General features: G+C 46.1%; 3 protein-coding genes across 3 annotated transcripts in view; 2 read left to right on the top strand and 1 right to left on the bottom strand.

Annotated features, from left to right (window-relative positions):
* Window positions 1-27,971, top strand: part of LOC126961287 (60S ribosomal protein L34-like) — a 563,491-nt gene that overhangs the window by 441,285 nt on the left and 94,235 nt on the right. The window lies entirely within an intron of this gene.
* The window catches only part of PEBP4 (phosphatidylethanolamine binding protein 4), a 478,151-nt gene that overhangs the window by 430,197 nt on the left and 19,983 nt on the right, over window positions 1-27,971 (bottom strand). The gene's annotated exons all lie outside the window — the stretch shown is intronic.
* Window positions 24-27,971, top strand: part of R3HCC1 (R3H domain and coiled-coil containing 1) — a 222,898-nt gene continuing 194,950 nt past the window's right edge. Inside the window, exons 1-2 of the mRNA XM_050800334.1 lie at window positions 24-66; window positions 229-232. Coding sequence (XP_050656291.1) covers window positions 24-66; window positions 229-232 — 47 coding nt within the window. The remainder of the gene's footprint in view (window positions 67-228; window positions 233-27,971) is intronic.

The following is a 27,971-nucleotide window of genomic DNA, read 5'->3' as shown; positions in this document are numbered from 1 at the left end:
AATTCTTAAGGATTAAAAGAAGAATGGCATCAAAATCAATGACTCAGAGGTCTGCATTACTCACCTGTAAAGTAAGTATAAATTAAACTCAAAGGTAGTACCAAGATGACAAGGAAATAATAAGACTGAAATCAATGAAATAGAATTCAAACAATAAAAGGAATCAACAAGCCAAGAGTTGGTTCTCCTAAATGATCAACAAAATTAATAAAAGTAATAAACTGGTTGGGGGAGGTGGCTCATCTCTGTAATCCCAGCACTTTGGGAGGCCGAGGCGGGCAGATCACCTGAGGTCTGGAGTTTGAGACCAGCCTGACCAACATGGAGAAACCCTGTCTCTACTAAAAATAAAAAATTAGCCAGGCGTGCTGGTGCATGCCTGTAATCCCAGATACTTGAAAGGCTGAGGCAGGAGAATCGCTTGAACCTAGGAGGCAGAGGTTGCAGTGAGCCAAGATTGCACCACTGCACTCCAGCCTGGGCAACAAGAGTGAAACTCCATCTCAGAAAAAAAAAAAGTAATAAACCAAACTTTAAAAGAAAAAAAGAACAACAGCACAAAATACCAATATCAAGAATTAATGATGGGATATTATTACAAGCTCTACAGCCATTAAAAGGATAATAGTGGGATCTTACGAATAACTATGCCGATCAATTTGACAACTTAGATTAAATAGACAAATTTCTTAAAAAACACTACTTAGCAAAATAGCCATAAGAAGTAAAGATAATTTAAATATTCCTAAAGTTGTCTATGAATTGCAATTCATTGTTTGTTTGTTTATTTATTTATGTTATTTTTTGAGTTGGAGTCTTGCTCTGTCACGCAGGCGGGAGTGCAGTGGTGTAATCTTGGCTCACTGGAACCTTTGCCTCCTGGGTTCAAGCGATTCTTCTGCCTCAGCTTCCTGAGAAGCTGGGATTACAGGCACCCACCACCATGCTCAGCTAATTTTTTTGTATTTTTGGTAGAGGTGGGATTTCACCATGTTGGCGAGGCTGGTCTTGAACTCCTGACCTCAGGTGATCTGCCCATCTTGGCCTCCCAAACTGCTGAGATTACAGGCGTGAGCCACCCTCCCTGGCGAAATTCATTGTTTAAATGCTCACATGATGAAAACTAGGCCCATGTCATTTCACTGAATTCTATAAATATTTTTGGAAGAAACACCAACAGTTGACAAATTGTTTCAGAACATAAAGAAGGAGGAAAAACTTCTTTACTGTTTTAAAAGGCAAACATCATTCTGATACCAGAATCTGACAGAAGTTACAAAAAAAGAAAAATACTGATCAATATCTATTATAGATACAGATGTAAAAATCCTTAATTCAACAATAGCCAATTGAATTCTCCAAGAAGATAATACACTGTAAGAAAGTAGGGTTTATTCCAGGTATACAGTTAGATTAAGATCTGAAAATTAATGTTACTCATGATATTAACAGCATGAAGGAGAAAAGCTATATAAACACATCAATGGAAGCAGAAAGAACATTTGACAAACTTTGACTTCCATTTATGATTTAATAATTCTCTTTAGAAACAGAAGAGAACTTCCTTAAAACTGATTAAATGCATGTATAAAAGCTATGGCTAACATCTGTTAAAATAGTAGAATATTGAATACGTTCATTCCATGATTAGGACCAATTCCAAGCATGTTCCTGTAGATCACATCCATTTGGCATTGAACTCAGGGTCCTAGCCAATGCAGTATGGCAGGAGAGAAAGACAGAATAATTGGGAAGGAAGGAATGGGACTACTTTCATTTGCAGAGAACTACTAGAACTAACAGGTGGCTCTAGCAGGTCACAAGATACAAGCCAGGTACTACACAAGGAAATAGGACTGTGAGAGCAGAAAAGAGAAACAGTTTGAGGAAGAGACACTAATGTAGCTGTCGCCAAATACTAGAGAGACTTTTATGTAGAAAGGGGTTGCATTTGATCTCTTTTAAATCCTGGCAGCAGTCAAACTAAGCTCAGCCTAAGCTATATTTAACAGCCTCGTCCTTCTCGTCCTCCACCTTCTCCTGCTCCTTCTCCCCCTTCCCTTCCCTTCCCTCCCCTCCTCTCCCCTCCCCTCCCCTCCCCTGGCCTCCCCTCCCTTCCCCTGGGCTCCCCTCCCCTCCCCTGGCCTTCCCTTCCCTTCCCTGGCCTTCCCTGGCCTGGCCCGGCCTGCCTTCCGTTGTTCCCTGGCCTGGCCCGGCCTGCCTTCCGTTGTTCCCTGGCCTGGCCCGGCCTGCCCTTCCGTTGTTCCCTGGCCTGGCCCGGCCTCCCTTCCGTTGTTCCCTGGCCTGGCCCGGCCTGCCCTTCCGTTGTTCCCTGGCCTGGCCCGGCCTGCCCTTCCGTTGTTCCCTGGCCTGGCCCGGCCTGCCCTTCCGTTGTTCCCTGGCCTGGCCGCCTGGCCCGGCCTGCCTTCCGTTGTTCCCTGGCCTGGCCCGGCCTGCCCTTCCGTTGTTCCCTGGCCTGGCCGCCTGGCCCGGCCTGCCCTTCCGTTGTTCCCTGGCCTGGGCCTGGCCGGCCTGCCTTCCGTTGTTCCCTGGCCTGGCCCGGCCTGCCTTCCGTTGTTCCCTGGCCTGGCCCCTGGCCCGGCCTGCCTTCCGTTGTTCCCTGGCCTGGCCCGGCCTGCCTTCCGTTGTTCCCTGGCCTGGCCCGGCCTGCCCTTCCGTTGTTCCCTGGCCTGGCCCGGCCTGCCTTCCGTTGTTCCCTGGCCTGGCCCGGCCTCCCTTCCGTTGTTCCCTGGCCTGGCCCGGCCTCCCTTCCGTTGTTCCCTGGCCTGGTCCGGCCTGCCCTTCCGTTGTTCCCTGGCCTGGCCCGGCCTGCCCTTCCGTTGTTCCCTGGCCTGGCCCGGCCTGCCCTTCCGTTGTTCCCTGGCCTGGCCCGGCCTGCCCTTCCGTTGTTCCCTGGCCTGGCCGCCTGGCCCGGCCTGCCTTCCGTTGTTCCCTGGCCTGGCCCGGCCTGCCCTTCCGTTGTTCCCCCTGGCCTGGCCCGGCCTGCCTTCCGTTGTTCCCTGGCCTGGCCCGGCCTGCCCTTCCGTTGTTCCCTGGCCTGGCCCGGCCTGCCTTCCGTTGTTCCCTGGCCTGGCCCGGCCTGCCCTTCCGTTGTTCCCTGGCCTGGCCCGGCCTGCCCTTCCGTTGTTCCCTGGCCTGGCCCGGCCTGCCCTTCCGTTGTTCCCTGGCCTGGCCCGGCCTGCCCTTCCGTTGTTCCCTGGCCTGGCCCGGCCTGCCCTTCCCTGCCCTACCTGGCCTGGCCTGGCCGCCCTCCCCTGGCCTGGCCTGGCCTTCCCTCCCTCCCCTGGCCTGGCCTGGCCTGCCTTCCCTCCCCTGGCCTGGCCTGGCCTGGCCTGCCTTCCCCTCCTCTGGCCTGGCCTGGCCTGGCCTGGCCTGCCTTCCCCTCCCCTGGCCTGGCCTGGCCTGGCCTGGCCTTCCCTCCCTTCCCTGGCCTGGCCTGGCCTTCCCTCCCTTCCCTGGCCTGGCCTGGCCTTTCCGACGGAGTTTCGCTCTTGTTGTCCAGGCTGGAGTGTAGTAGCACGACCTCAACTCCTTGCAGCCTCCGCCTCCTGAATTTAAGCGATTCTCCTGCCTCAGCCTCTGGAGTAGCTGGGATTACAGGTGCCGCCACCACGCCCAGCATATTTTTAGTAGAGATGGGGTTTCACCATGTTGGCCAGGCTAGTCTTGAACTCCTGACCTCAGGTGATCGCCCGCCTCGGCCTCCCAAAGTGCTGGGATTACAGGTGTGAGCCACCGCACCTGGCCTCCCTGCTCCTCCTTTTCTAATTGAACTTTGTAATTAAAAGAATCTCCCAGTTACAGAAAAGATGCAAAAATTATACTATACGCTTTGCTTTGAACCACCTGAGAGCAAGCCACCCACAGAATGCACATCACCCTTTAACACTTGAGTGGGTATTTCCAACAAATAAGAACATTCTCCCGCATAACCACAATACAACCCTTAATATCAGACAGTAAGCATCAGTACATTACTACCAGCTAATCCTCAGACCCCAATGGTTTTCACTTGTCTTTATGATGTAATTTATTGTACAGAAATCCTGTCCTGAATAACTATACTGCTCTTTCATCTTTTTCTGACTCTAGTATTTCATGGGACATTGACAGACTGTTTTGGGGTTCAGGTTGTAAGGTGCCTTTTAAAAATTGAAGTTCATTATTTAATATTTGATTCAGTATCCTGCTTTTTAAAAAATGTACACATCATATAACCTTCATTAGTAAAAGTGTGTGTGTGTCTGTGTGTATGTGAACACCGCCCAATCACAGGAGAATATCCATTTTTCTCAAGGGTACATGAAACATTCTCCAGAACACACGATATGTTAGGCCACAAAACAAGCCTTAATACAATTTTAAAAATTGAAATAATATGGAGTATCTTTTCCAATCACAATAAAAGAAATTATAAATCAATAGCAGAAGGAAAACTGAAGAATCTGAAAATATGTGAAAATTAAAAAATCTAAAACAACCAATGGATAAAAAAAAAATCAAAAAGGAAATTAGAAAATATCTTGAGAGGCTGAGCTCTGTAGCTCACGCCTTTAATCCCAGCAGTTTGGGATGCCAAGGTGGGCAGATCTTGGGAGGCCCCACCCCCCCAAAAAAGAAAATATCTTCAGACAGATGACAGGCACATTAAAATCTCAGAAATCGCCACTAAAGAACTTATCCATGTAACAAAAACAAAAAAAAACAAAAAAAAACAGTTGTACCCTCAAACCTACGGAAATTTAAAAAATGTTTCAAAGGAAAGTATCTTGAGACAAACGAAAACAATATACCAAAACTTACAGGATATATGAAAGCAGTGCTAAAATGAAAAATGACAGCTGTAAATACATTTTAAAAAATAGCTCAAATCAACAATCTACCTTTACATAATGAAGTAGAAAATGAAGAGCAAACGGCCGGGCATGGTGGCTGACGCCCGTAATCCCAGCACTTTGGGAGGCCGAGGTGGGCGGATCACAAGGTCAGGAGATAGAGACCATCCTGGCTAACACAGTGAAACCCCGTCTCTACTAAAAATACAAAAACAGCTGGGTGTGGTGGCGGGCACCTGTAGTCCCAGCTACTTGGGAGGCTGAGGTGGGAGAATGGTATGAACCCGGGAGGCGGAGCCTGCAGTGAGCCAAGATTGAGCCACTGCATTCCAGCCTGGGCAACAGAGCGAGACTCCATCTCAAAAAAAAGAAAAAAAGAGTACACATCACCCCTACATACTTGACTGGATATTTCCAATAAATAAAGACATTCTCCTGCATAACCACAATACAACCCTCAGTATCAGACAGTAAGCATCAGTACATTACTATCTCAGACTAATCCTCAGACCCCAGTGGTTTTCACTTGTCTTTATGATGTAATTTATTGCACAGAAATCCCGCCCTGAATAACTACACTGCTCTTTCATCTTTTTCTGTGACTCTTTAGTATTCAGTGGGACACTGACAGGCTGTTTTGGGGGACAGTTTGTAAAGTGCCCTTTAAAACCTGTAGTTGTGGCCAGGCGCGGTGGCTCATGCCTGTAATCCCAACATTTTGGGAAGCCGAGGTGGGCAGATCACGAGGTCAGGAGATCGAGGCCAGCCTGGCTAACATGGTGAAACCCCGTCTCTACTAAAAATACAACGAATTAGGCAGGCGCCTGTAGTCTCAGCTACTCGGGAGGCTGAGGCAGGAAAATCGCTTGAAACCGGGAGGTGGAGCTTGCAGTGAGCCAAGATGATGCCCCTGCACTCCAGCCTGGGTGACAAGAGCCTGACTTCATATAAAAAACAAAAAACAAAAAACACCCTTGAAGTTCATTATTTGATATTTAATTCAATATCCTGATTTTTAAAAATTTCATACATCATATAACCCTCGTTAGTAAAAGTGTATGTGTCTGTGCATATGTGAACACTGCCCAACCACAGCAGAATACCCATTTTTCTCATTTTTCTCAAGGGTACGAGAAACATTAGGGCACACTACATGTTATGCCACAAAACAAATCTTAATAAATTTTTTAAAATTGAAATAGTACAAAGTATCCTTTCTAATCACAATAAAAGGAAATGATATATCAACAGCAGAAGGAAAACTGAGAAATCCACAAATATGTAAAAATTAAACAACACGTTTTTAAACAGCCAATGGGTTAAAAAAAAAAAATCAAAAGGGATATTAGAAAATATCTTGAGAGGCAAGGTGCCGTGGCTCACGCCTGTAATTTCAGTACTTTGGGAGGCCTACGCGAGCAGATCACTTAAGGCCACGAGTTCGAGACCAGCCTGGGCAACATGGCAAAACGTCTCTACAAAAAGTTAGCCAGGTGTGGTGGCGTGTGTCTGTAGTCCCAGCTACTTGGGAGGCTGAGGTAGGAGAATCACCTGAGCCCAGTGAGTTGAGGCTTCAGTGAGCTGTGATGGTGCCACTGCACTTTAGCCTGGGTGACAAAAATGACACCCCATCATCACCCCCAAAAAAGAAAGGAAATATCTTGAGACAGATGACAGGTGCACTAAAATCTCAGAAATCACCGCTAAAGAACTTGTCCATGCAACCAAAAACCACACGTGTCCCAAAACCTATAGAAATAAAAAAAGTTTAAGAAAATATCTTAAGACAAATGAAAACACCATGTACCAAAACTTATGAGACATGAAAGCAGTGCTAAAATGGAAAGTGATAGCTGTAAATGTTCACATTAAAAAAAGAAAGTTCTCAAATCAATAATCTACCTTTACACCGTAACGAACTAGAAAATGAACAGCAAACTAAGCCCAAAACTAGCAAAGGGAGTAAATAATAAAGATGGGAGCAGAGATAACAGAAATAGAGGATAGAAAAAAATAGAGAAAATCAAAGAAGTCTCAAGTTGACTCTCAGGAGAGATCCCTAACATGTACATACCAAGAAAGAGAGAAAACTACAATCAGAAATGAAAGAGAGGACATTTCAAACAAATTTGCAGAAATCAAAATGATTGGCCGGGCATGGTGGCTCACGCCCATAATCTCAGCACTCTGGGAGGCTGAGGCGGGTGGATCACCTGAGGTCAGGAGTTCAAGACCAGCCTGGCCATGATGAAACCCTGTCTCTACTAAAAATACAAAAAATTAGCAGGGCATGGTGGTGCGTGCCTGTAATCCCAACTACTTGGGAGGCTGAGGCAGGAGAATCGCTTGAACCTGGGAGGCTGAGCCGAGATTGTGCCATTGCACTCCAGCGTGGGCAACAAGAGCAAAACTCCATCTCAAAAAAAAAAAAAAAAAAAATCAAAAGGATTATAAAAAATACTGCGAGTAATTTTATGTCAACAAACTAGATCACATAGATAAAACTGATACATTCTAGAAACACACTACCTACCAAGACTGAATAACGAAGAAATCAGGATTTTGAACAGAACTATAGCAAGGATATAGAATCCATAATCCAAAACTTCCCAACAAAGGAAAGTCCAGGACCAGTTGGTTTCAATGATGACGTCTACCAAACATTTAAAGAACCAACACTAATTTTCCTCGAACTCTTCCAAGAAATTGAGGAGGGAACATTTCATGACTCTTTCTGTGGGCCCTGCATTATCCTGATACTATAGAATTGTTGAAAAGAGGCCTCCATTCCTTGTTCCTGATCTTGGAGGAAAAACCTTTAGTCTTTCACCATTGAGTAGGATGGTAGCTGTTGGCTTTTCATATGTGGCCTAAGTGTAAGATCTATAAGAATTGGCCAGGCACGGTGGCTCAAGCCTGTAATTCCAGCACTTTGGGAGGCCGAGACGGGTGGATCACGAGGTCGGGAGATCGAGACCATCCTGGCTAACACGGTGAAACCCCATTTCTACTAAAAAGAATACAAAAAACTAGCCGGGCGAGGTGGCGGGCGCCTGTAGTCCCAGCTACTAGGGAGGCTGAGGCAGGAGAATGGCGTGAACCCGGGAGGCGGAGCTTGCAGTGAGCCCAGATCGCGCCACTGCACTCCAGCCTGGGCGACAGAGAGAGACTCCGTCTCAAAAAAAAAAAAAAAAAGATCTATAAGAATTATGCAACGCTTGGAAGAAAACATAGCAATTTTACTTCTGGATATACATCCAAAAGAAATCTAAAGCAGGGTCTCACCCATGTACATAGGACAGCCATGTACATAGGAGCATTATTCACAATAGCCAAAATGTGAACACAACCCAAGTGTCCATCGACAGATGAATAGATAAACAAAATGTGCTATCTATAACACACAATGGAAAGAAAGGAGATTCCAATGCATGGTACCAAGTGGATGGATCGTGATGACATTATGCTAGGTGAAATATGCCAGCCACAAGAAAAAAATAAATACTGCATAGTTCCATTTATATGAGGTACCTAGAGTAGTCAAATTCATAAAAACAGACAGTAGGATGGTAGTTGCCAAGGGCTGGGTGGGGGTAGGGGCAAAGAGACAAATATAAGTACAAACAAATGGTTGAGTTTTAGAACCGGGAGAAAGATGTGAGTTCTGTCTAGTTTTGGAGGCTTGGGGAATGGAATGTGAAATTGATCTTGTGACGGAGGAGATCTGGAAGCCACTCATGCCAACCCCTGCTTTGCTGCCACATGTCATACCTGGCTCAGCCACAACCATCAGAGTTCATGATCAGTCACCTGCCTCACAGCAGTGGAAACATAGCCCTTTGGGAGAATCGTGTCCAGCAGGTATATTCTAAGACTGATCTCCAATCCTTTACACCACCCTTTTCTTTACAATACACCATATACAAAAATTATCTCAAAATTCATCAATAATATTCCTTTTCCTTATAATACACCATATACAAAAATTATCTCAGAATTCATCAATAACATTCCTTTTCCATGTTCTTCCTGTTTTCTGCAGTTTCTGGTTCTTCTATTCAACAGGTATTTATTGATTCTTGCCAAATCCAAGGTCATGAAGCCTTATCCCCGTGTTTTCTCCTAAGAGTTTTGTAGTTTAGCTCTTGATCCATTTTCAATTAATTTTTGTATACGGTGTCAGATAAGAGTCCAGCTTTATTCTTTTGCATGTAGCTATCCAGTTGCCATTTGTTGAAAAGACGATTTTTCCCATGAAATGGTCTTGGCATCCTTGTCAAAAAACAATTGACCATAAAGGTATGGGTTTACTTTTGGACTCTCAATTCTTTTCTAGTGATTTATATCTGTCCTTTTGCCAGTGCTACACTGTATTATGAGATTACAGCAATTTAGTCACATCTTCAGGTTCCCCCATTTTTTTTTTTTTTTTGAGACTGAGTCTGGCTCTGTCGCCCAGGCTGCAGTGCAGTGGCGTGATCTCAACTCACTGTAAACTCCGCCTCCTGGGTTCATGTCATTCTCCTGCCTCAGCTTCCTAAGTAGCTGGGACTACAGGTGCCCACCAGCATGCCCGGCTAATTTTTTGTATTTTTAGTAGAGATGGGGTTTCACCATGTTAGCCAGGATGGTCTCGATCTCCTGACCTCGTGATCCACCCGCTTCGGCCTCCCAAAGTGCTGGCATTACAGGCATGAGCCATCGTGCCCAGCCCAGGTTTCCCTTCTAGTTCTCTTGCTATGTCCACCACATCTGTGGTTACTTCCAGCCCTAAAGTCTTGAACTCCTCAAAGTTATCTCTACGGATGGGCAAACAGCTTTACCCCTCCTAAATACAATGGAATCCAGAAAAAAGAATGTGACCAAGCTATGATTACACAGTGGAAATACTTTATTTTATAAATGAGTAATTCAAGATCTATTTTATCTTCACGATTCTCTGAATAGCAACAGGGCCTGGATTCTATAATCTGGGGAGACCACTCAGGTTGGGACAACGGTCCCCAGGCTCAGAAACACATGACCAATTAACCCTGGTGAGACTGCCCCATGTCTCTTGCCTGTCAGGACCAAATCAGTACCAGTCCTGTTCATCCCACCCCTCGGAGCTCCCTGTATCTTTCTCTGCTTTCCATTTCATCTGCCAATGTCTCAACTGGGCCTGGATATTTGTGGGATATTCCCACATGTCCCAAGCTTCCCGTGTCCCACCCGCTCCCCCATCCTCCTCATGCAGAGCAAGACCATGAGAGGCAGCCAGTTCAGTGACAGAAATGGACACAGCAGACGACCCTTGGAGGAAAAGGTGGGATCTGCCACTGACGGGGTCTGCAGTGCTGGGCTTTGAATCTCACGGAGATTGAGGATTTTATGATTCACTGTATGTGCAAATATTTTGTTTAAAAAGTTCTCTCAATTTTTTTTTTTTTTTGAGATGCGGTCTCACTCTCACTCTGTCACCCAGGCTGGAGTGCAGTGGCTCAGTCTCGGCTCACTGCAAACTCCCCCTCCTGGGTTCAAGTGATTCTCCTGCCTCAGCCTCCCAGGTAGCTGGGATTGCAGGGACGTGCCCCCAAGTCCTAGCTAATTTTTGTATTTTTAGTAGAGACTGGGTTTCACTATGTTGGCCAGGTTGGTCTCAAACTCCTGAGCTCAGGTCATCCACCCACCTCGGCCTCCCAAAGTGCTGGGATTACAGGCATGAGCCACCGTGCTTGGCCTAAAAAGGCTCTCTCAAGAGTCTGTTATGGTATATTTCAGATTTGAGGATGCAAACTAAAAAGAGCGATGAAAGAACTTTTATTATGAAACCCTTCTCCATTGAAAGGGAAAATCTACTAGCAGATGAGCCTGGTTCATGAGCAGGATTGTGGGTGCTGGGCAGTGAGCCTCAACCAGTGTCACACTAAATGGGTGGGTCTGGCATCCTGTGTGCTGGACAGGCAGGCATGGGTTCAACACTGAAGGAGGGGAAGAGCTGTCCGATGGCAGACCTTTACAGTGATTCTGCAGGGAGAGAGTGAGGCAAGCCTGTAGGGCTGGAGGATAAGGAGGAAAACTGAGCAACAGGCTCATGTTGAGAGATGGCAAAACCCAAATCAGAGAAGTCAAAGAAAAGGGCAAAGATGACTTTGCATGTTGGTCACCTTCAGGACTGGGGTGGGCGAAATGTCACTTCCAGCAGTCTATTCAGAAAATGCACTAAAAGACCACTAATTGTCCAAACTCAGAATATTGGGGGTTGTCAATAAAACTAAAGGAAATTTTAAACATTTGATGACATTCCATATGGTGGGCATTTTACATGCAGGTAGTGAAGTGGTGGGCACCACTGCTGTCTTCTTTACTACCTGGGACAGAATTCTGGCCTCCCTGTTCCTCAGTTTTCCTATGATAAAATGGACATGATAAAATATTTCAGGCATGCTTCATGTTTTAGAGTGAGTTCAGGAGCAGCCCCTGGCAGGAATGGAATACTAGGCTGTCAAAGGTTCTAGCTGTCTTTTCTAATGCTGTGCCCACATTCCCGGGGGAGACCTCACAGGCATCATCCCATAGCCTCGCCTTGTCCTTCACATGGTTTATTGCAGGAGCACCAAGAGGTCCATTGAGGCAGTAATCACATAGGTCCAGATCCCTATCAGAATAAAAGGTGGATTCTGAGATATCCTGTGAACTGTCTACACAATAGGGTGGCTGTCCATCTTTCTTCCTCCCTGCTTTCCATTTCCTTTTCCCTTTCCTTCCCTTTCTGCTTTCCTTTTCCCTTTATCATTTTCTTTCCTTTCTCCCCTCCTCTCCTCTCCTTTTCTTCCCCCTCCTTCTCTTTCTCCTTTTCTTGTTTTCTATTTTTCTTGTTCAAGTGTAAATTTTTTAGATGTACCACAAGGTATGGACCATCATACAAGGTACTTTAATGTTTTCTCATCTTGCTCAAGAAATAAAATAATTAAAAACACAGGTGGAAACCCCACAAATGTGTCAATCACCTCTCCCTCCCTGCAGCAAATGCTTGCCTAGTGATTACATCTCTAATTTCAGGAGAATTACAAGAATGGTTTCTTGATCCAAGATAGCAACAAATGGAAGGACAGTGTAAAACTCCGAAGTGCGTTACCCCTTTCTAACATATTATGAGTGCTTATGTGATGATGCAGTAAAGCCTGCACTTCCTGGACTGACATTTAGGACCCTTCATGGTTTGACCTCTCCCATATGACACGGTCTTCCAGTCTCTCTGACCAGATGCTTTACTTTTCTTTTACTTGAAGACTTTCTCCCCAACAGACAATCAAGCTAGTCCAGCTGTTGTTTACAGCTCATTCTATGGACATCTGCTTGTTGTCAAATTCCTTAGGACTCAGGTCTCACTCTAAAGTGACCAACCCCTTTTGTCTTCACTTTCCTTATTACAATTACCTTAGCCTACATTCCCTCTTCCATTTCATCCAAAAGGTTTCTCCTTCCTCAGAAATACGGCAGCTATTCTCTTTACTCCTCACTTGACACAAACATTCCTTACTTTTTATTGTAATTTTCTTTTCGCTGACTGCATAAATTCTGTTGAAGTAATAAGCTACTTGTTTTCCTTTTTTTAAACATCAGGCATCTGTTTGTTTTCCACTTTGTGTCTTATATACATTGTCTAACACAAAGAGTTTGCTCAATCATGGTTTGTAGATCTTGATCTGATGGAGAAATGAGTTTAGCCCAATCAATTTTTTCTTTTCCTGGGACTATTTGACCGTCCCAAATGGCCGTGTGATTTCTTACTGTTGAGGTCTTGGTGAATGTGGGCTGGGTGCTGGTGGTGAAGCAGAGGAGAGGTAGGGGCTAGCTGAGCTCTTCCTAGAATCAACCAGAATCATTGTCTTCTGATTTGTGACTATTCCCTTCCTTCCTCTGGTTCACTTTTAGGCTGTTTGAATGGTAGCCATGCAAAAAGTGAGGGTGGGTAGACCCTGGCACTTATTTCCAATATTCCCTAACTTTTCTCCTTCTGTCTTTGATCATTTCCTGACTAACTTTGAATCTACCTGTTTCCAGGTAACTTGGTGGCCCAAAGGAGGGCTAAAGAGATCTACCTAGGGCCGACCAGGCACGGTGGCTCACACCTGTAATCTTTGCACTTTGGGAGGCTGAGGTGGGCAGATCACGAGGTCAGGAGATCAAGACCATCCTGGCTAACACGGTGAAACCCCATCTCTACTAAAAATTCAGAAAATTAGCCAGGCGTGGTGGCCGCCACCTGTAGTCCTAACTACTTGGGAGGTTGAGGCAGGAGAATGGCGTGAACCCGGGAGGCGGAGCTTGCAGTGAGCCAAGATCACACCACTGCACTCCAGCCTCCAGCCTGGGCGACGGAGCGAAAAAAAAAAAAAAAAGAGATCTACCTAGGGTCTTCCCTGTCAGCCACACCTGACTTGAATCTAGTGGAAATCCTTTTCATCCTCAATCTTGTACATGGAAATGATGATAATGGTAATGCCACAAAGGAATTGAGGGCTTTAGAAAGTCCAGAGTTGGCTTTGGTATTGCACCTTCCTGATCTGTGACCTGACATAGATGACCACAGCCTGAGGACTTGCTGTCAGACATCTGTGTATAGAAGACAGCTCCATCCTCACATTCAAAGGGAACTGTCAATGGACAGAGCCCAGAACCCCCCGCAGTGCTGTGGGTGTGTTCCTTAGGAATGTGCACACTGCTAATGCCTAAAGCACGAAGGCAGAGATCATTTGAGGCCAGGAGTTCAAGACCAGCTTGGCCAACATGGCGAAACCCTGGCTCTACCAAAAATACAAAAATTATGCGGGCATGATGGCACATGTCTGTAATCCCAGCTACTCGGCTGGCTGAGGCGGTAGAATTGCTTGAGCCTGGGAGGTGGAGGTTGCAGTGAGCCAAGGTCGTGCCACTCCACTCCAGCCTAAGCAACAGAGTGAGACTCTGTCTAACTAAAAATATCTATATCACAGACATAAGGGATCCAGCTTTTGTTGGGCTCCTAATATTTGCAGACGGTGAATTAACTGCTTTATATACATTGCCTTATTTAATTAATACAGTAGTTCTGTGAGGAGGTATTAGCAGCCCATTATTGCAGATGAGGAAAGCTGAGACCCAGAAAGACAATTCAATATGTTCAGAAAAGGTCCCTGCCTTTAACCAATGCAGCTGCACCTGGAACCTCTCTTGTCTGATTCCCAATTCTGCTTTTCTTGTCTACTTGATAATTCACCAAAAAGCTTGCCCGGATGATGTAACCCAGGCTACACATATTATGTAGGACACTGTCACCTCCATGTGGGAGGTGCCCCATCTTGTTTTATCACCTTATATGCCACGAGAACCTTGAGCAGTGCCTGGCTCAAAGCAGGTGTTGGTAGATGTTTACTGCACAAGTGCGTGAAGGAAGGGCAGATGGATTGTGCCATTCAGAAGGCACAAGAGAATAGACATGCCATCCATGTTGTCCATCATGGACTTCTTGGGCACGCCTACAGAATCCCCTCATGAAACTTCTAACTACTGTGGTGCCACCTGCCTCTAGAGGGACAACATATGTCATCTTCAATTCAGATTAACGAGAACAAGGGCCATTTGTAAAACTGTACCAATGAGGAGCAGTTTCCTTACCAAAAAACTGATCATAAGAGGCTGGGTTAAGTGGCTCATGCTGTAATCACAGCACTTTGGGAAGCCCCAGAGGGAGGATCACTGGGGCCAGGAGTTCGAGACCAACCTAGTGAGACAAGAACTATTTATATACTTAAAAATAAACACTTAAAAAAGATAGAATTAAGATCTCTTCAGTACTTTTCTTATCATAGAACATGCTTCAATTAAAGTATTTTCTTATAACTCAATTAAGTCTTGTGATTTTCTTCAGACAAATTATTCCTTTTTTTTTTTCTCACTCTGTTACCTAGGCTGGAGTGGAGTTGCATGATCTTGGCTCACTGCAACCTCTGCCGCCTAGGCTCGAGCAATTCTTCTTCCTCAGCCACCTGAGTAGCTGGAATTACAGGTGTGTGCCATCATGCCCGGATAATTTTCGTATTTTTAGTAGAGCCAGGGTTTTGCCATGCTGGTCAAGCTGGTCTCGAACTCCTGACCTCAGGTGATCTGCCCACCTGGGCTTCCCAAAGTGCTGGGATTACAGGTGTGAGCCACTGCACCCGGCCGGCTCCTGTTTTTCTGCAAAAATCCTTACCATTGTGAATTGTCCTCCTATTCTGTTCTAAGAACAAGAATAGGTGAATAATTCTGCTAAACAGCTTTTCAGCCTCCATTGAGACTACATGATGCTTACTTATTGATACCATTGATACGGTACATTATTTTTGAACATATTCACATTCTCTGAATGAGCTTTTACGTTAGATTTTCCAAAGTACCCTCATATATATGGAAGTCATTAGTCTCCTAAAAGCCAGGGAGGAGGTAGCTGTGTCTTGTTGGGGTGGTGAAAATTGCCTAAATGGGGCAGAAAGGGACTTTCTGGGAATGGTGGAAATTCTCTGTCTTGATTGCATAATGGTTACATGTGAGTATATAGTTATCATAGAGGAAATGAAACACTCAAGAAATGAACAGCTGAGGCTAGGGACCGGTGGCTCATGCCTGTAATCCCAGCACTTTGGGAGGCAGAGGTGGGCAAATCATTTGAGTCCAGGAGTTCCAGACCAGCCTGGGCAACATGATGAAACCCCGTCTCTACTAAAAATACAAAAATTAGCCAGGCGTGGTGGTGTGCACCTAGTCCGAGCTACTCAAGGGGCTGAGGTGGGAAGATTGCTTGAGTCCAGCAGACTGAGGTTGCAGTGAGCTGAGATTGCGGCACTACATTCCAGCCAGGGTGACAGAGTAAGACCCTGTTTTTTGTTTGTTTGCTTGTTAAGTGAATAGTTTACTGCATGAACTTACATCTCAGTGACCAAAGAGGGGCAGAGAATCTGTAAGCTCTTCAAGATAAGAGGTTTATCATCATTTTCATGGAGACCAAAGAGGGGAGGTGACATGCACCAGGTCCCACAGCTGGTGGCTTCTCAGAATCACTGTTGGAATCCACAATTCCGGACTCTGATCAAGGGGGTTCTCCATTTTTTTTTTTTTTTTTTGGCAGTCTCGCTCTGTCATCAGGCTGGAGTGCAGTGGCACTCGATCTCGGCTCATTGCAACCTCCAACTCCCTAGTTCAACCGATTGTCCTGCCTCAGTCTCCCTAGTAGCTGGGATTACAGGCACATGCCACCATGCCCGGCTAATCTTTGTATTTTTAGTAGAGATGGGGTTTCACTATGTTGGCCAGAATGGTCTCAATCTCCTGACCTCGTGATCCACCTGCCTTGGCCTCCCAAAGTGCTGAGATTACAGGAGTGAGCCACCGCGCCCGGCCCATTGTCTTTTATAGACACCTAAAAGCTGAAGGATCTCAGATGAAAAAGATGAATGAATATCAGTGAATGTCACTTGTTTCTTTTCATGTTCTTTAAATGAGGCTGTACAAAACATAACCTCGTATTCTTGGCCCTCTCTCTCTCTAAGGAAGGCGGTGTGCAGTGCGATGCACACACATTTTATTGAATCCCTTGTGAAAAAAACTAAATAAATCTTGGGACCATAAAATCACTAAGCCAAAGGGAGAAGTCAAGCTGTGAACTGTGTCAGGTAAACCTGCCTCCCATTTTATTCTTAAATAAGATAGTTATGAAGATTAAAAAGCTATATACCTCCCTCACAATTTGCCCATGAGAGAATTCTTTGTAGGCCTCAAGATCCTTACCCTAAAACAGTTCTGCTGAATTTCACTTTGGCAATGTACATTGATCAGCTACAAGATCAGCTAGATTGATAGCTGATCTTCACAGGTGTGGGACAGAAAGTCATCCCTCTGCCCACCTGAGACAAAGGCATATCTGACTGCTTCCTCCGCCCTGTTGTTTCTGAAAAATGCAGATTCACTGAGCCAGATAAGGCATGAGTGACTATTCCTCTCCCTCTACCCTTTTACATATAAGCTGTGTACTCAGTGAAAGGCTGATCAAAGATCCAAAAGAATGCAAGTTTTTGTCTCTTATCTACCTATGACCTGGAAGCCTCCACTTCCGGTTGTCCCGCCCTTCTGGACAGAACCAATGTACCTCTTACGCATATTGATTAATGTCCCATCTCTGCCTAAATATATAACAGAAAGCTGACTCCAACCATTTTGGGCATATGTCCTCAGGACCTCATGAGCCTGTGTCATGGGTGTGTCCTCAACCTTGGCAAAATAAACTTTTTACAAATTATTTATTTATTTATACATTTATTTTTGAGACAGGGTGTCACTTTGTCACCCAGCTTGGAATGCAGTGGCGAGATCTCCACTCACTGTAACCCCTGCTTCCCAGATTCAAGAGATTCTTGTGCCTCAGCCTCCTGAGTAGCTGGGACTACAGGCGTGCGCCACCACACCCAACTAATTTTTGTATTTTTAGTAGAGACAAGGTTTTGCCAAGTTGGCCAGGCTGGTCTCAAACCCCTGACCTCAAGTGATCCACCGGCCTTGGCCTTCCAAATTGCAGGGATTATAGGCAGGAGCCACTGCGCCTGGCCACAGAATAAACTTTCTAACTTGATTGAGACCTGTCTCATATTTTGGGTTCACATCCTCACATTCCCGAGATCTGGGTGGGGTTCTTCTCTCTTGGGGTTCACTTATTGCTCAGGATCTGTTTGCCCCCACCTACCTCTGCCCCAGCCTCAGGGAATGAGGCTAAGCTGGGTATAAACAGAGATCCCCTGCCCCAGGCCCTGTGCTTTCTGCAGATGCGGAAGTGGCCACCCTGGGACCTGCTCCCATGACAAGCGCAGCCCAGGCAACCTCTTCCCTCCTCTGAACGCCCGCTGCAGCCACTGTCTCTCCCTCCCTCGGGCTCTCACCCACTTTACTTTCTGCCTCTGTACTGTCCATCCAACCTCACCAGGTGGGTTCTCAGCCCTGTGTGAGGGCTGATTCTCTGATGACCTTGACTCTCTGCAGCACCTTGGGTGCCAGGGAGGCCAGGCAGTGTGGGCACGCTCTCTGTGGATGGGAAGCGGGTGGAGCGGATGGGTGCTACAGAGGTAGGTTTGCCAGCACAGGGGACTCTCCAGGTTCCCCCCTTGGGTTCTGGGCCTCATGTGGGATCTTCTGTCCTTTCTGAACTGAGTCCCAGTTCACCTGGCTGTCTCGGTGGCTTTCTCCACCCAGCTCAGAGGCTTTGCTTCTACAACTTTGGATAGATCCTGCCCTTTAACTCCTGGAAACCGCTCATGAGGCAGCCGAGCCTCGTGGACAGTGAGATCCTCGTGGCCAGAGCTGATGCAGCGAGCCCAAGGGATGCCTTGTATGGATGCTGGTGAGATGCATCAGCAAAACCAGGTGGGGCTCCTTGGTCCACACCCTGCAGGATGCCTTGGAAACACTGGCAGAAAGATGTATTTACAGGCATAATTATTTTTTTAAAACTCTGAAGCTAGGCCAGGTGCAGTGGCTCACGCCTGTCATCCCAGCACTTTGGGAGGCTGAGGTGGACGGATCATGAGGTTAGGAGATTGAGACCATCCTGGCTAACATGGTGAAACCCCGTCTCTACTGAAAAATACAAAAAATTAGCCAAGCGTGGTGGTGGGTGCCTGTAGTCCCAGCTACTGGGGAGGCTGAGGCAGGAGAATGATGTGAACCTGGGAGGTGGAGTTTGCACTGAGCTGAGATCGCGCCACTGCACTCCAGTCTGGGCAACAGAGAGAGACTCTGCCAAAAAAAAAAAAAAAAAAAAATATATATATATATATATATATATATAAAAAATATTAAATGTTTTGGTCAATACATTCATTTGTCTCATGCTTTTAAACAAAAGCATTGTGTTTTCTTTCATAGTGGAACTATGGCTCATTCTACTGTTGCCTTCTGTGGATAGTTGCATTTGTTTTTGAAAATTCTAACAGCAATCATCTTATAGGTATCATATATGCAGATAGCCATGTGCACTACTTAAAAGCACAATTTGGAGTCAATGAGTTAATTATTTTTAAATTTTGTTTAGATTTTGACAAATTGTGCTCTGAAAGAAAATTATAACAAGTTTATTCTCACACCAAGAGTCCTACACCCTTGTTACTCTGAACTTTCATTCTTTCCTAGTCTAAGAAGTAAACAATGGTACATCTCACTGTTGTGTTTTTGATTTCTCAACGTTATTAGAGGATTTTCCAGGGTCCAGGAGTTTTCTGACACTGAATGTAAATGATCTGCAGACCTCAGATGAGACAGCAGGGGAGAGTGGCAGGGAAGACTGAATTCCCAGCTGTGCACTTGGGAAACCGTGGTCAGCTGGGTCCAGTCCCTGCCACCTGCCACGCCTGTGAATGGAGATAAGGTCTCTGTCCTCGAGCTGTCAGGATGACCTTAAATGAGCCTGGAGCTGAGCTTGGTTCCTGACCCCAGGTCCTGGCTCTGTCAATGCTGGACTGGTCCAATCTCTGTGCCAGGTCCTTCCACCCCGCCCCTCTCTCTATCAAAGTAGGAACTGAGAAATTCTGAAGGCTCAGAAGCTTAGACACTCAGGCTGTCAAAGAGCCCAGAGACTGGAGGCTGAAGACGGCCAGGGTTGGCCGTGCTCCTCTTCAGCTCTGTGACTCTGGTGTGGCCCAGCTCCTTCCTGTAAAATAAGAAAGAGATAAAAGTCTGCAGAGGCCCTGTATAAACTGCAGTGGACTGTGTTGGCAGTGGACTGTGTGAGGTTGTGTGGGAGGACAAACCACATCCTCAGGGCTGGTGTCAGTCACTCTGGATTGGATCCCCAGGGCATATGTCCTCCACCCAGCAGAGGCTGCACCTGCTCCTACCTGCACCTCTGTACCGGCTCCCTGAGCTTGGGGGCAGAAGCTTCTGAAGACTAGGATGGAGCACCATGGGGAGGGGCCATGGAGGAACAGAGGAGCCACATCACTGCAGGGCCACAGCCTGGTGTACCTGCCACATTTCCAGTTGTCCTTCTGGTGGGTGCCCAGCCCAGGTTGCAGTTTGAAGAGCGAGCAGGAAAGGTGTCTGCCGCTCCCACATCTAGGTAATATAAAAGCTAAACCCTCCAGGGGAACTGTAAAAGTTGGGGTACTATATGGGTGGCCTAAGCACTTGACTCCTCAGGGGAGAAGCTGGGAGTGGGGAGTTTTCTCCTGATCGCACTGCAGTGCGCACGAGGTGCTGTTTGTGTGTGAATGTGTCCCAGCTTCTGCCCATTTCATTGTGGATGTTTTCTCAGTTCCCCATGTTTAGGAGTCTCTCCACTAGTTTCTGGTTTTCTCTCAGATAAAACTGATTCATGCGTAGATGTTTATTTGGTGCTTCCACGAAGAGAGGAAAAGTGGAGAGCCTCCTGTAGAATTATCTTGCTGATGACACAAACTTGGTTTTAAACGTAACTTAGCTTCACTCACGGGCGCTATGGTAGAGCTAGGTGGCGGCAAACAGATTCTGAGGGATGATTTAGCTTGTAGAATGGAGCAAACATCACCAGCTCAGGGACTACAAGGAGGATTAAATGAGATGTGTGTGAAATGTTCTACATACACTACCCAATGATATATAAGTTGAGTCTGGAATACAAACTTATATTTTCCGTTTTTTGTTTTTTTGGTTTTTTTTTAGACGAAGTCTCACTCCATCACCAGGCTAGAGTGCTAGAGTGCAGTGGCGCGATCTCAGCTCACTGCAACCTCCGCCTCCAAGGTTCAAGTGATTCTCCTGCCTCAGCCTCCTGAGTAGCTGGGACTACAGGCATACACCACCATGCCCAGCTAATTTTTGTATTTTTTGTAGAGACGGGGTTTCACCATGTTGGCCAGGATGATCTTGATCTCTTGACCTTGTGATCCGCCTGCCTTGGCCTCCCAAAGTGCTGGGATTACAGGCATGAGCTACTGCACCAGGCCACAAATTTATATTTTCTAATATCTTCATGAAAAAAGTAAAAAGAAATACATGATATTAATGTTCATGACATTTTATTCAATGTAATATAGCCAACATTTTCTCATTTCAACATGTAATTAATGTACAATAAAGTATTAATGAAACATTTTACATTCTTTAGTACACTAAATTCTTCTTCTTTTTTTTTTTTTTTTTTTGAGACACAGTCTCGCTCTGTCGCCCAGGCTGGAGTACAGTGGTGCAATCTCAGCTCATGGTAAGATCCACCTCCCGGGTTCACGCCATTCTCCTGCCTCAGCCTCCCTAGTAGCTGGGACTACAGGCGCCCGCCACCACGCCTGGCTAATTTTGTTTTCATATTTTTAGTAGAGATGGGTTTCACTGTGTTAGCCAGGATGGTCTTGATCTCCTGACCTCGTGATCCGCCTGCCTTGGCCTCCCAAAGTGCTGGGATAACAGGCATGAGCCACTGCGCCTGGCCTACATTCTTTTGTTTTGTTTTGTTTTGTTTTGTTTTTGAGAGTTTTGCTTTTGTTGGCCAGGCTAGAGTGCAATGGCGCGTTCTCAGCTCACCGCAATCTCCTCCTCTGGAATTTAAGTGATGCTCCTACCTCAGCCTCCTGAGTAGCTGGGATTACAGGCATGCGCTATCACGCCCGGCTAATTTTGTATTTTTAGTAGAGACAGGGTTTCTCCATGTTGGTCAGGCTGGTCTCAAATTCCCAACCTCAGGTGATCCGCCTACCTCTGCCTCCCAAAGTGCTAGGATTACAGGTGTGAGCCACCGTGCCCGGCCTAGTACACTAAATTTTTGAAATAGGGCGATCAAATTGCTCATCAAATTCAGGTTAGCCTCAGCTGGAGTGCGCAGGAGTCCCTGGGCCAGTGCCTGTCATGCAGGACTCCGCAGTCCTTCAGGAGGCCCTCTAGCTGACGTAGGCCCTGAACTACAGCCAGGAGGGAAGGTGAAAGAGGAAGGGAAAGACAGATCGGTGTAAGGTGGTGTTAGGGGACAAGGTCGGATACAGTAGGGGAAGGAGAAAAGGGCGGGAGAAGAAGATTTAGGATTCTATTGGTCTGATGAGAAATGGCATAACTATAAGACAATCCCATTCATGATGACTACAAAGAATAAAATAGAAAGATAAACCCTTGACAGAAGCAGGAAGCTTGAGCCCAGGAGGTCAAGGCTGCAGTGAGCCCTGTGCTCCAGCCTGGGTGACAGAGTGAAACTGTCTCAAAAAAAAAAAAATTACTGAAGAATTTTACATTGCCTTTTGTCCAGGAGGGGACTTTCATAAGATTATAATGAATGACAAAATAAATATATCAATAGCTTAAGTTTCTTAACATTAAAAATTCTGCACCTGAAAATATTTGACCAAATAAAATGGCAAACAAGAAAGTAGAAACCTATTATCTGCACTTGAGAAGGTGCATGGGCAGGGACGTGTATCTCAATAGGCAGGATAAAAGTTGTAAACGGTCAGTTTGAAAAGAGAATCAAACAGCTAATAAACATGTGAAATTTAAGTCCAAAAATAAATAAATGCATGTTTAAGTTAATTAATTTCTTCCTAGTTTGAGAAAACAAAAACGAAAGAACAAGCACATCAGCTCAAGACTAATGAAGTGCTGTTGGAACCAAAACCGTGCATGTGTATGTGGTGTGCACATGGGTGTGTGTGTGTGCAGGAAAAAATGCCTCTTAACACAGTAATTCTGTTTCTTTCAGGAAGCTACCTTATGAACTTGGTCAGAAAAGTTGTCCAAGATTTATTTTCAAACACAAACTTTTGGCTCTATGTCCATCTTGAGACCGTAGACTCCTATCCTCACCTTCAGAGGGGCATTCCATGGGTGCTCCTGGTGTGTGTTGGGAGTGGACCAGATTGGAGTCAAAGGTCAGGGAAAGGGGCACTGGCCTAGAGAATAGGAGTCTCTTGTAATGAAAGGCCAGAGGACACAGAGCCTTCTTGTGGAGTCCTAATTAGGGAAAGGGAGCCAGGCTGGTGGGAGCAGGGGAAAGCAAAAAGAGAAAGCAGGTAAGTATGAAACGAAAAGAAATCTTGTGGCCCCCAAATCTCTTAGCTAAAGGGAAAAGTCAAACTGAAAACTTCTTAGGGCAAACTTGCCTTTCCTTCTATTCAAAGTCACCCTCTGCTCACCGAGATAAATGCACATCTGATTGCCTCCTTTGAGGAGGCTAATCAGAAACTCAGAAGAATGTAACCATTTGTCTCTTATCTACCTATGACCTGGAAGTCCCCTCCCCGCTTGGAGTTGTCCTGCCTTTGCTTCCAGTTAACCCATCTATTCTGGACTGAACCAATGTTCATCTTACATATGTTGATTGATGTCTCAAGTCTCCCTAAAACGTATAAAACCAGCTGGGTGTGGTAGCTCACGCCTGCAATCCCAGCACTGTGGGAGGCCAAGGTGGGCGAATCACCCGAGGTCAGGAGTTTGAGACCAGCCTGGCCAATGTGGCAAACCACATCTCTACTAAAAGTACAAAAATTAGCCAGGCATAGTGGCTGGCGCCTATAATCCCAGCTACTCAGGAGGCTGAGGCAGAAGCTTGAACCCAGGAGGTGGAGGTTGCAGTAAGTTGAGATCATGCAACTGCATTCCAGCCTGGTGACAGAGCAAGACTCTGTCTCAAAAAACAAAACAAAACACCGGGCCTGGTGGCTCAAGCCTGTAATCCCAGCACTTTGGGAGGCCGAGACAGGCGGATCACGAGGTCAGGAGATCAAGACCATCCTGGCTAACCCGGTGAAACCCCGTCTCTACTAAAAAATACAAAAAACTAGCCGGGCAAGGTGGTGTATGCCTGTAGTCCCAGCTACTCGGGAGGTTGAGGCAGGAGAATGGCGTGAACCCAAAAGGCGGAGCTTGCAGTGAGCTGAGATCTGGCCACTGCACTCCAGTTTGGGCCACAGAGCAAGACTCCGTCTCAAAAAAACAAAACAAAACAAAACAAAAAAAACAAAACAAACAAAAACAAAACACCAAACTGTGCTCTGACCACCTGGGGCACATGTCCTCAAAACCTCCTGGGGCTATGTCAAGGGCATGCATCCTCAACCTTGACAAAATAAACTTTCTAAATTGACTGAAATCTGTCTCCGATTTTCACAGTTTGTGTAAGTCTGCCTTTCTTTGTGGTCCAGGACACAAAACCCTCCTGTGCAAATAACTCGAAATCTTCCCACACTCAGCTATCATCAGACACCTGCAAGCTGGCTCACTGCAACCTTGGCTTATCAGTACTGCACAAAGCCCTCTTCAACAGTCGTCATAAACACTAGCCTATAAAATCTCCAACAAGCCTTTGTCACTTTGCAGTCAGCTCCTCTTCTGCTGGCTTGCCCATTGCATCCTTGCTACACATTTTCCTACTTTCTCTAATAAATCTGCTTTTTTTTTTCTTACTTTTTTTTTTTTAAATGGAGTTTTGCTCGCATCACCCAGGCTGGAGTGCAATGGTGTGATCTCAGATCACTGCAACCTCCCCTTCTGGGTTCAAGCAATTCTGTCTCAGCCTCCTAAGTAGCTGGGATTACAGGCATGCGCCACCACTCCTGGCTAATTTTTATGTCTTTTGGTAGAGACAGGGTTTCACCATGTTGGCCAGGCTGGTCCTCAACTCCTGACCTTGGGAGGAGTTGCCCTCCCAACTTGCCCTCCCAAAGTGCTTGGATTGCAGGTGTGAGCCACCGTGCCTGGTCATAAATCTGCTTTTCTTTACCTACAACTGTCTTGGTAAAATCTTTACCTCTGCACCACTGGGCCAGATACTGATCTCTCCCCTGTGACATTTATTTACTGCTGGGTGGGATAAAGGGAAGAAGAGGGAGAATGGAGGAGGAGGAAAAGCAGGGTTGGTCCAGAGAGGAGGACGGGGCTGGAAGAATGTGGAGGATGGAAACAGTAGCTCCCAGCCACCAAGGGGCAAAAGCTGGGCCACAATTGCCCCTTTCTGTTTTCTAACCTGACCGAAATTTCACCACCCACATCCTTTATAGATGTAAAAGATGCAGTCCCATGGAGGAAGGGCAGAGCCAGGAGGCAGTGGAGCTGTGGGCTCAGAGCTCAGGCATCACCTCGCCTGAGAAAGATGTTCTAGCTGAGAGGGCCTGGGCAGTGCAGGAGGGAAGCAGGGGGTAGCCTGGAGGAGTCCCACCTACCCTCGGGGGAAGGAAGACAGCATGGGGGCACACCTGGGCCTCCTGGGAGCTGTGGGCGAGAAAGAGACAGAGAGACAGAGAGAGAGAGAGAGAGCGAGAGTGAGAGAGAGAGTCCTCCAGGGCAAGGGGAGTGGGAAATGGGTCTCCCAGGTGCCTGCAGGGCTGAGCAACCTGGGTCCACTGATGGGGATACAGGTAAGGGCTGCTGTCCCTCTCCCCAGGGGGAGGAGCAGACAGGAGAGAAACAGGGAGGAGGTGCATGTGAATTCCAGTGCCCAAGAACCTGGCCCTTTAAAATCCAGGGAGTCATAGGCAGGAACCTCCCCTGACACACCAAAGGCAGAGAGGGGACAAGTAAGGAGTCCCAGCAGGAACGAAACCCTGGCCTCCTGTCACTCAGAGCTGTCACAGGAGGGGAGGATGGAAATAAACGAACACCACACCTCTTTTTATATGAGGTTTCACATTTATTTTGATCATAAACATAGGAGCATTTCATACATAACCAGGTGTTATATGTTATTTGGCCTGAGTGTAAAGCAAAACCTAAACAAACCAACCAACACCAAAAAACGCCAACAATTTCACGTTCTCAGGAAGCTTACTTTAAAGGAATAAGCTTAAACACTGATGAGGCTGATAGGCCAGATACATCTTCAAGGAAGGCCTCTGAAGAAGGGACAAGTCTCCTGCACCGAAGGCCCAGCAAAGGCAAAGACCAGGAGGCAGCAGCACCCTGTGCCTTCCAGAAGTGCAGGGGACAACGCGTGGGACGCCAGATGGAAGTGGGAGAGGATGGAAGTGCGCAGACCAGAAAGGCCATCCCCTCCTAATACTCCACAGACACAACACTCTGCATGTGCGATCTTCAGGCAATTCTAACTTTGTCCCCACCAAACCAGTCCCGGAACAAAACACATAATGCCTTGAGATGGAAAAGACTGAAACTGCTAGAATGACTACATCTGTAATTTATCCTACCACGACTGGACTGCTGTGGAAAAGGGTTTGCTGGAAAGAGGCTACAATGATTACTGAGGTTCTTAAATAAAATAATGGAACGTGACACAAGGACAAATGTGTCACCCATTTTAGGTTTCGTTGTCGTAGTGTTTAAGAACTGATATTTCTGAGATGAGTCAGATGCTTACAGAGAAACCAAGCGACTCAAATAGGGAATCTGTACCCTAAAATGCAGCCCAGGGACTCAGGGTCACAGACCACCAGGGAGAGGGGCCCATCCACTCCTGAGTCAGCAAACATTTCACACCATTCCCAAGCACCATCCACTCCTCCCTCCTGATGCCATGGCAGATCCCGGGGCAGATAAACACCTGCTCTGCCCTGAGTCCAAAGGAGGCCCAAGATTCACTAATATTCAACGGTAATGGTGCTTGAAAGAGAAGCTCTTCACAGTCTCAGATCTAACTTAATTCTCACTGTCCTCATCTGCTGTGGACACGTAGGAAGATGCAGTCCCATGACGGTCCCAGCAGGACAAACCAGACACATGGCTTCCCAAAAATACCATGCTCTTCAAAATCCTGGGCATATGTCAACATCGATTTATAAATAAATATAAATAAATATTTATTTATAAATAAATACGGCTATATACCTCTAAAATCAAGTAAGACAGGCTGGCCCCCTGAGAAGTTGCCAGTCATCAAACCCTCGTCCAGTCTCAGGGCGTAGGAGGGAGAACTGGAACACAGTCAGTGCCTCCCACGGAGGGAGGATTTCTCCCTCCATCACTAGTTATATTTCCAGTGATTTTTCACTGCTGATTTGTATCCAGGCAACCTATGTAAATAACCTAAAAAGTGCATTTTCTAAAGTTCATCCATGCTTACATCATTACACAAAAATCGGAAAATAGAAAGATGTACATCATACAGTAATAAGCAATACAAATGTTTCTCTAATTAAGGTGGGGGTAAGCCCCAATAATCCCATCTTAACGCTCAAAACTCTAAGTCGAACCCTCATAAGTCCATATGCTCATGACTTAGCATAGGGCTATGTCTTGATAATCTCATCATTAACTCAAAAATATCCTAAACTGAAAATACAGCTAATAACTAGATAGATAAAACCATTCTAAAGTGAAAAAACTGTAAGATAAACCATTGTGGCTGTGCAGCATCTATAGTTAGATGTCATTAAATGCACATAGCAGTAGAGATGGAGCTTGCAATATAAGAAATTTAAAAAAGGACTTGTCTGGCTCACGCCTGTAATCCCAGCACTTTGGGAGGCCGAGGTGGGCGGATCACAAGGTCAGGAGATCGAGACCATGGTGAAACCCCGTCTCTACTAAAAATAGAAAAAATTAGCCGGGCGCAGGGGCGGGCGCCTGTAGTCCCAGCTACTCGGGAGGCTGAGGCAGGAGAATGGCGTGAACCCGGGAGGCGGAGCTTGCAGTGAGCCGAGATTGCGCCACTGCACTCCAGCCTGGGCGACAGAGCGAGACTCCGTCTCAAGAAAAAAAAAAAAAAAAAAGGACTTGTCGCATGATGAAGAACTGGAAAGAATGACATCCTAAAACTACTTTTTTTTCTTTTTAAATTGAGACGGAGTTTCACTGTGTTGACCAGGCTGGTCTCAAACTCCTAAACTCAAGTGATCCACCAGCCTCAGCCTCCCAAAGTGGTGGGATTACAGGCATGAGCACTTGGACGAAAACGACCCTTAATACACAATCGTATAACTCTATGCTGCCAAGAGTCTTACACAAATTTCCCCAGTTTCCTTATCACACACAGTATTTCATAAAAATTACTTCAAGTGTGTTGACAAAGTTCTAGGATCTTTGGTAAGCTACACCATATTGGATCGCAGAGTTAGTTGAGGCATGGTTCAAGTACTGGACTGTCTCTTCCAGGCTGCCTCCCCTTCTAGAAGAAAAGGTAAACGAGGAAAGCTCTAGTTTCCTGAAGAGATGCTTTCACAGGGA

The sequence above is a fragment of the Macaca thibetana genome, chromosome 8, assembly GCF_024542745.1.
Source record: "Macaca thibetana thibetana isolate TM-01 chromosome 8, ASM2454274v1, whole genome shotgun sequence".
NCBI classification, from domain to species: Eukaryota; Metazoa; Chordata; class Mammalia; order Primates; family Cercopithecidae; genus Macaca; species Macaca thibetana.
The sequence above is the reverse complement of the archived record's forward strand: the minus strand, read 5'-3'. Positions and strand labels throughout refer to the sequence as shown.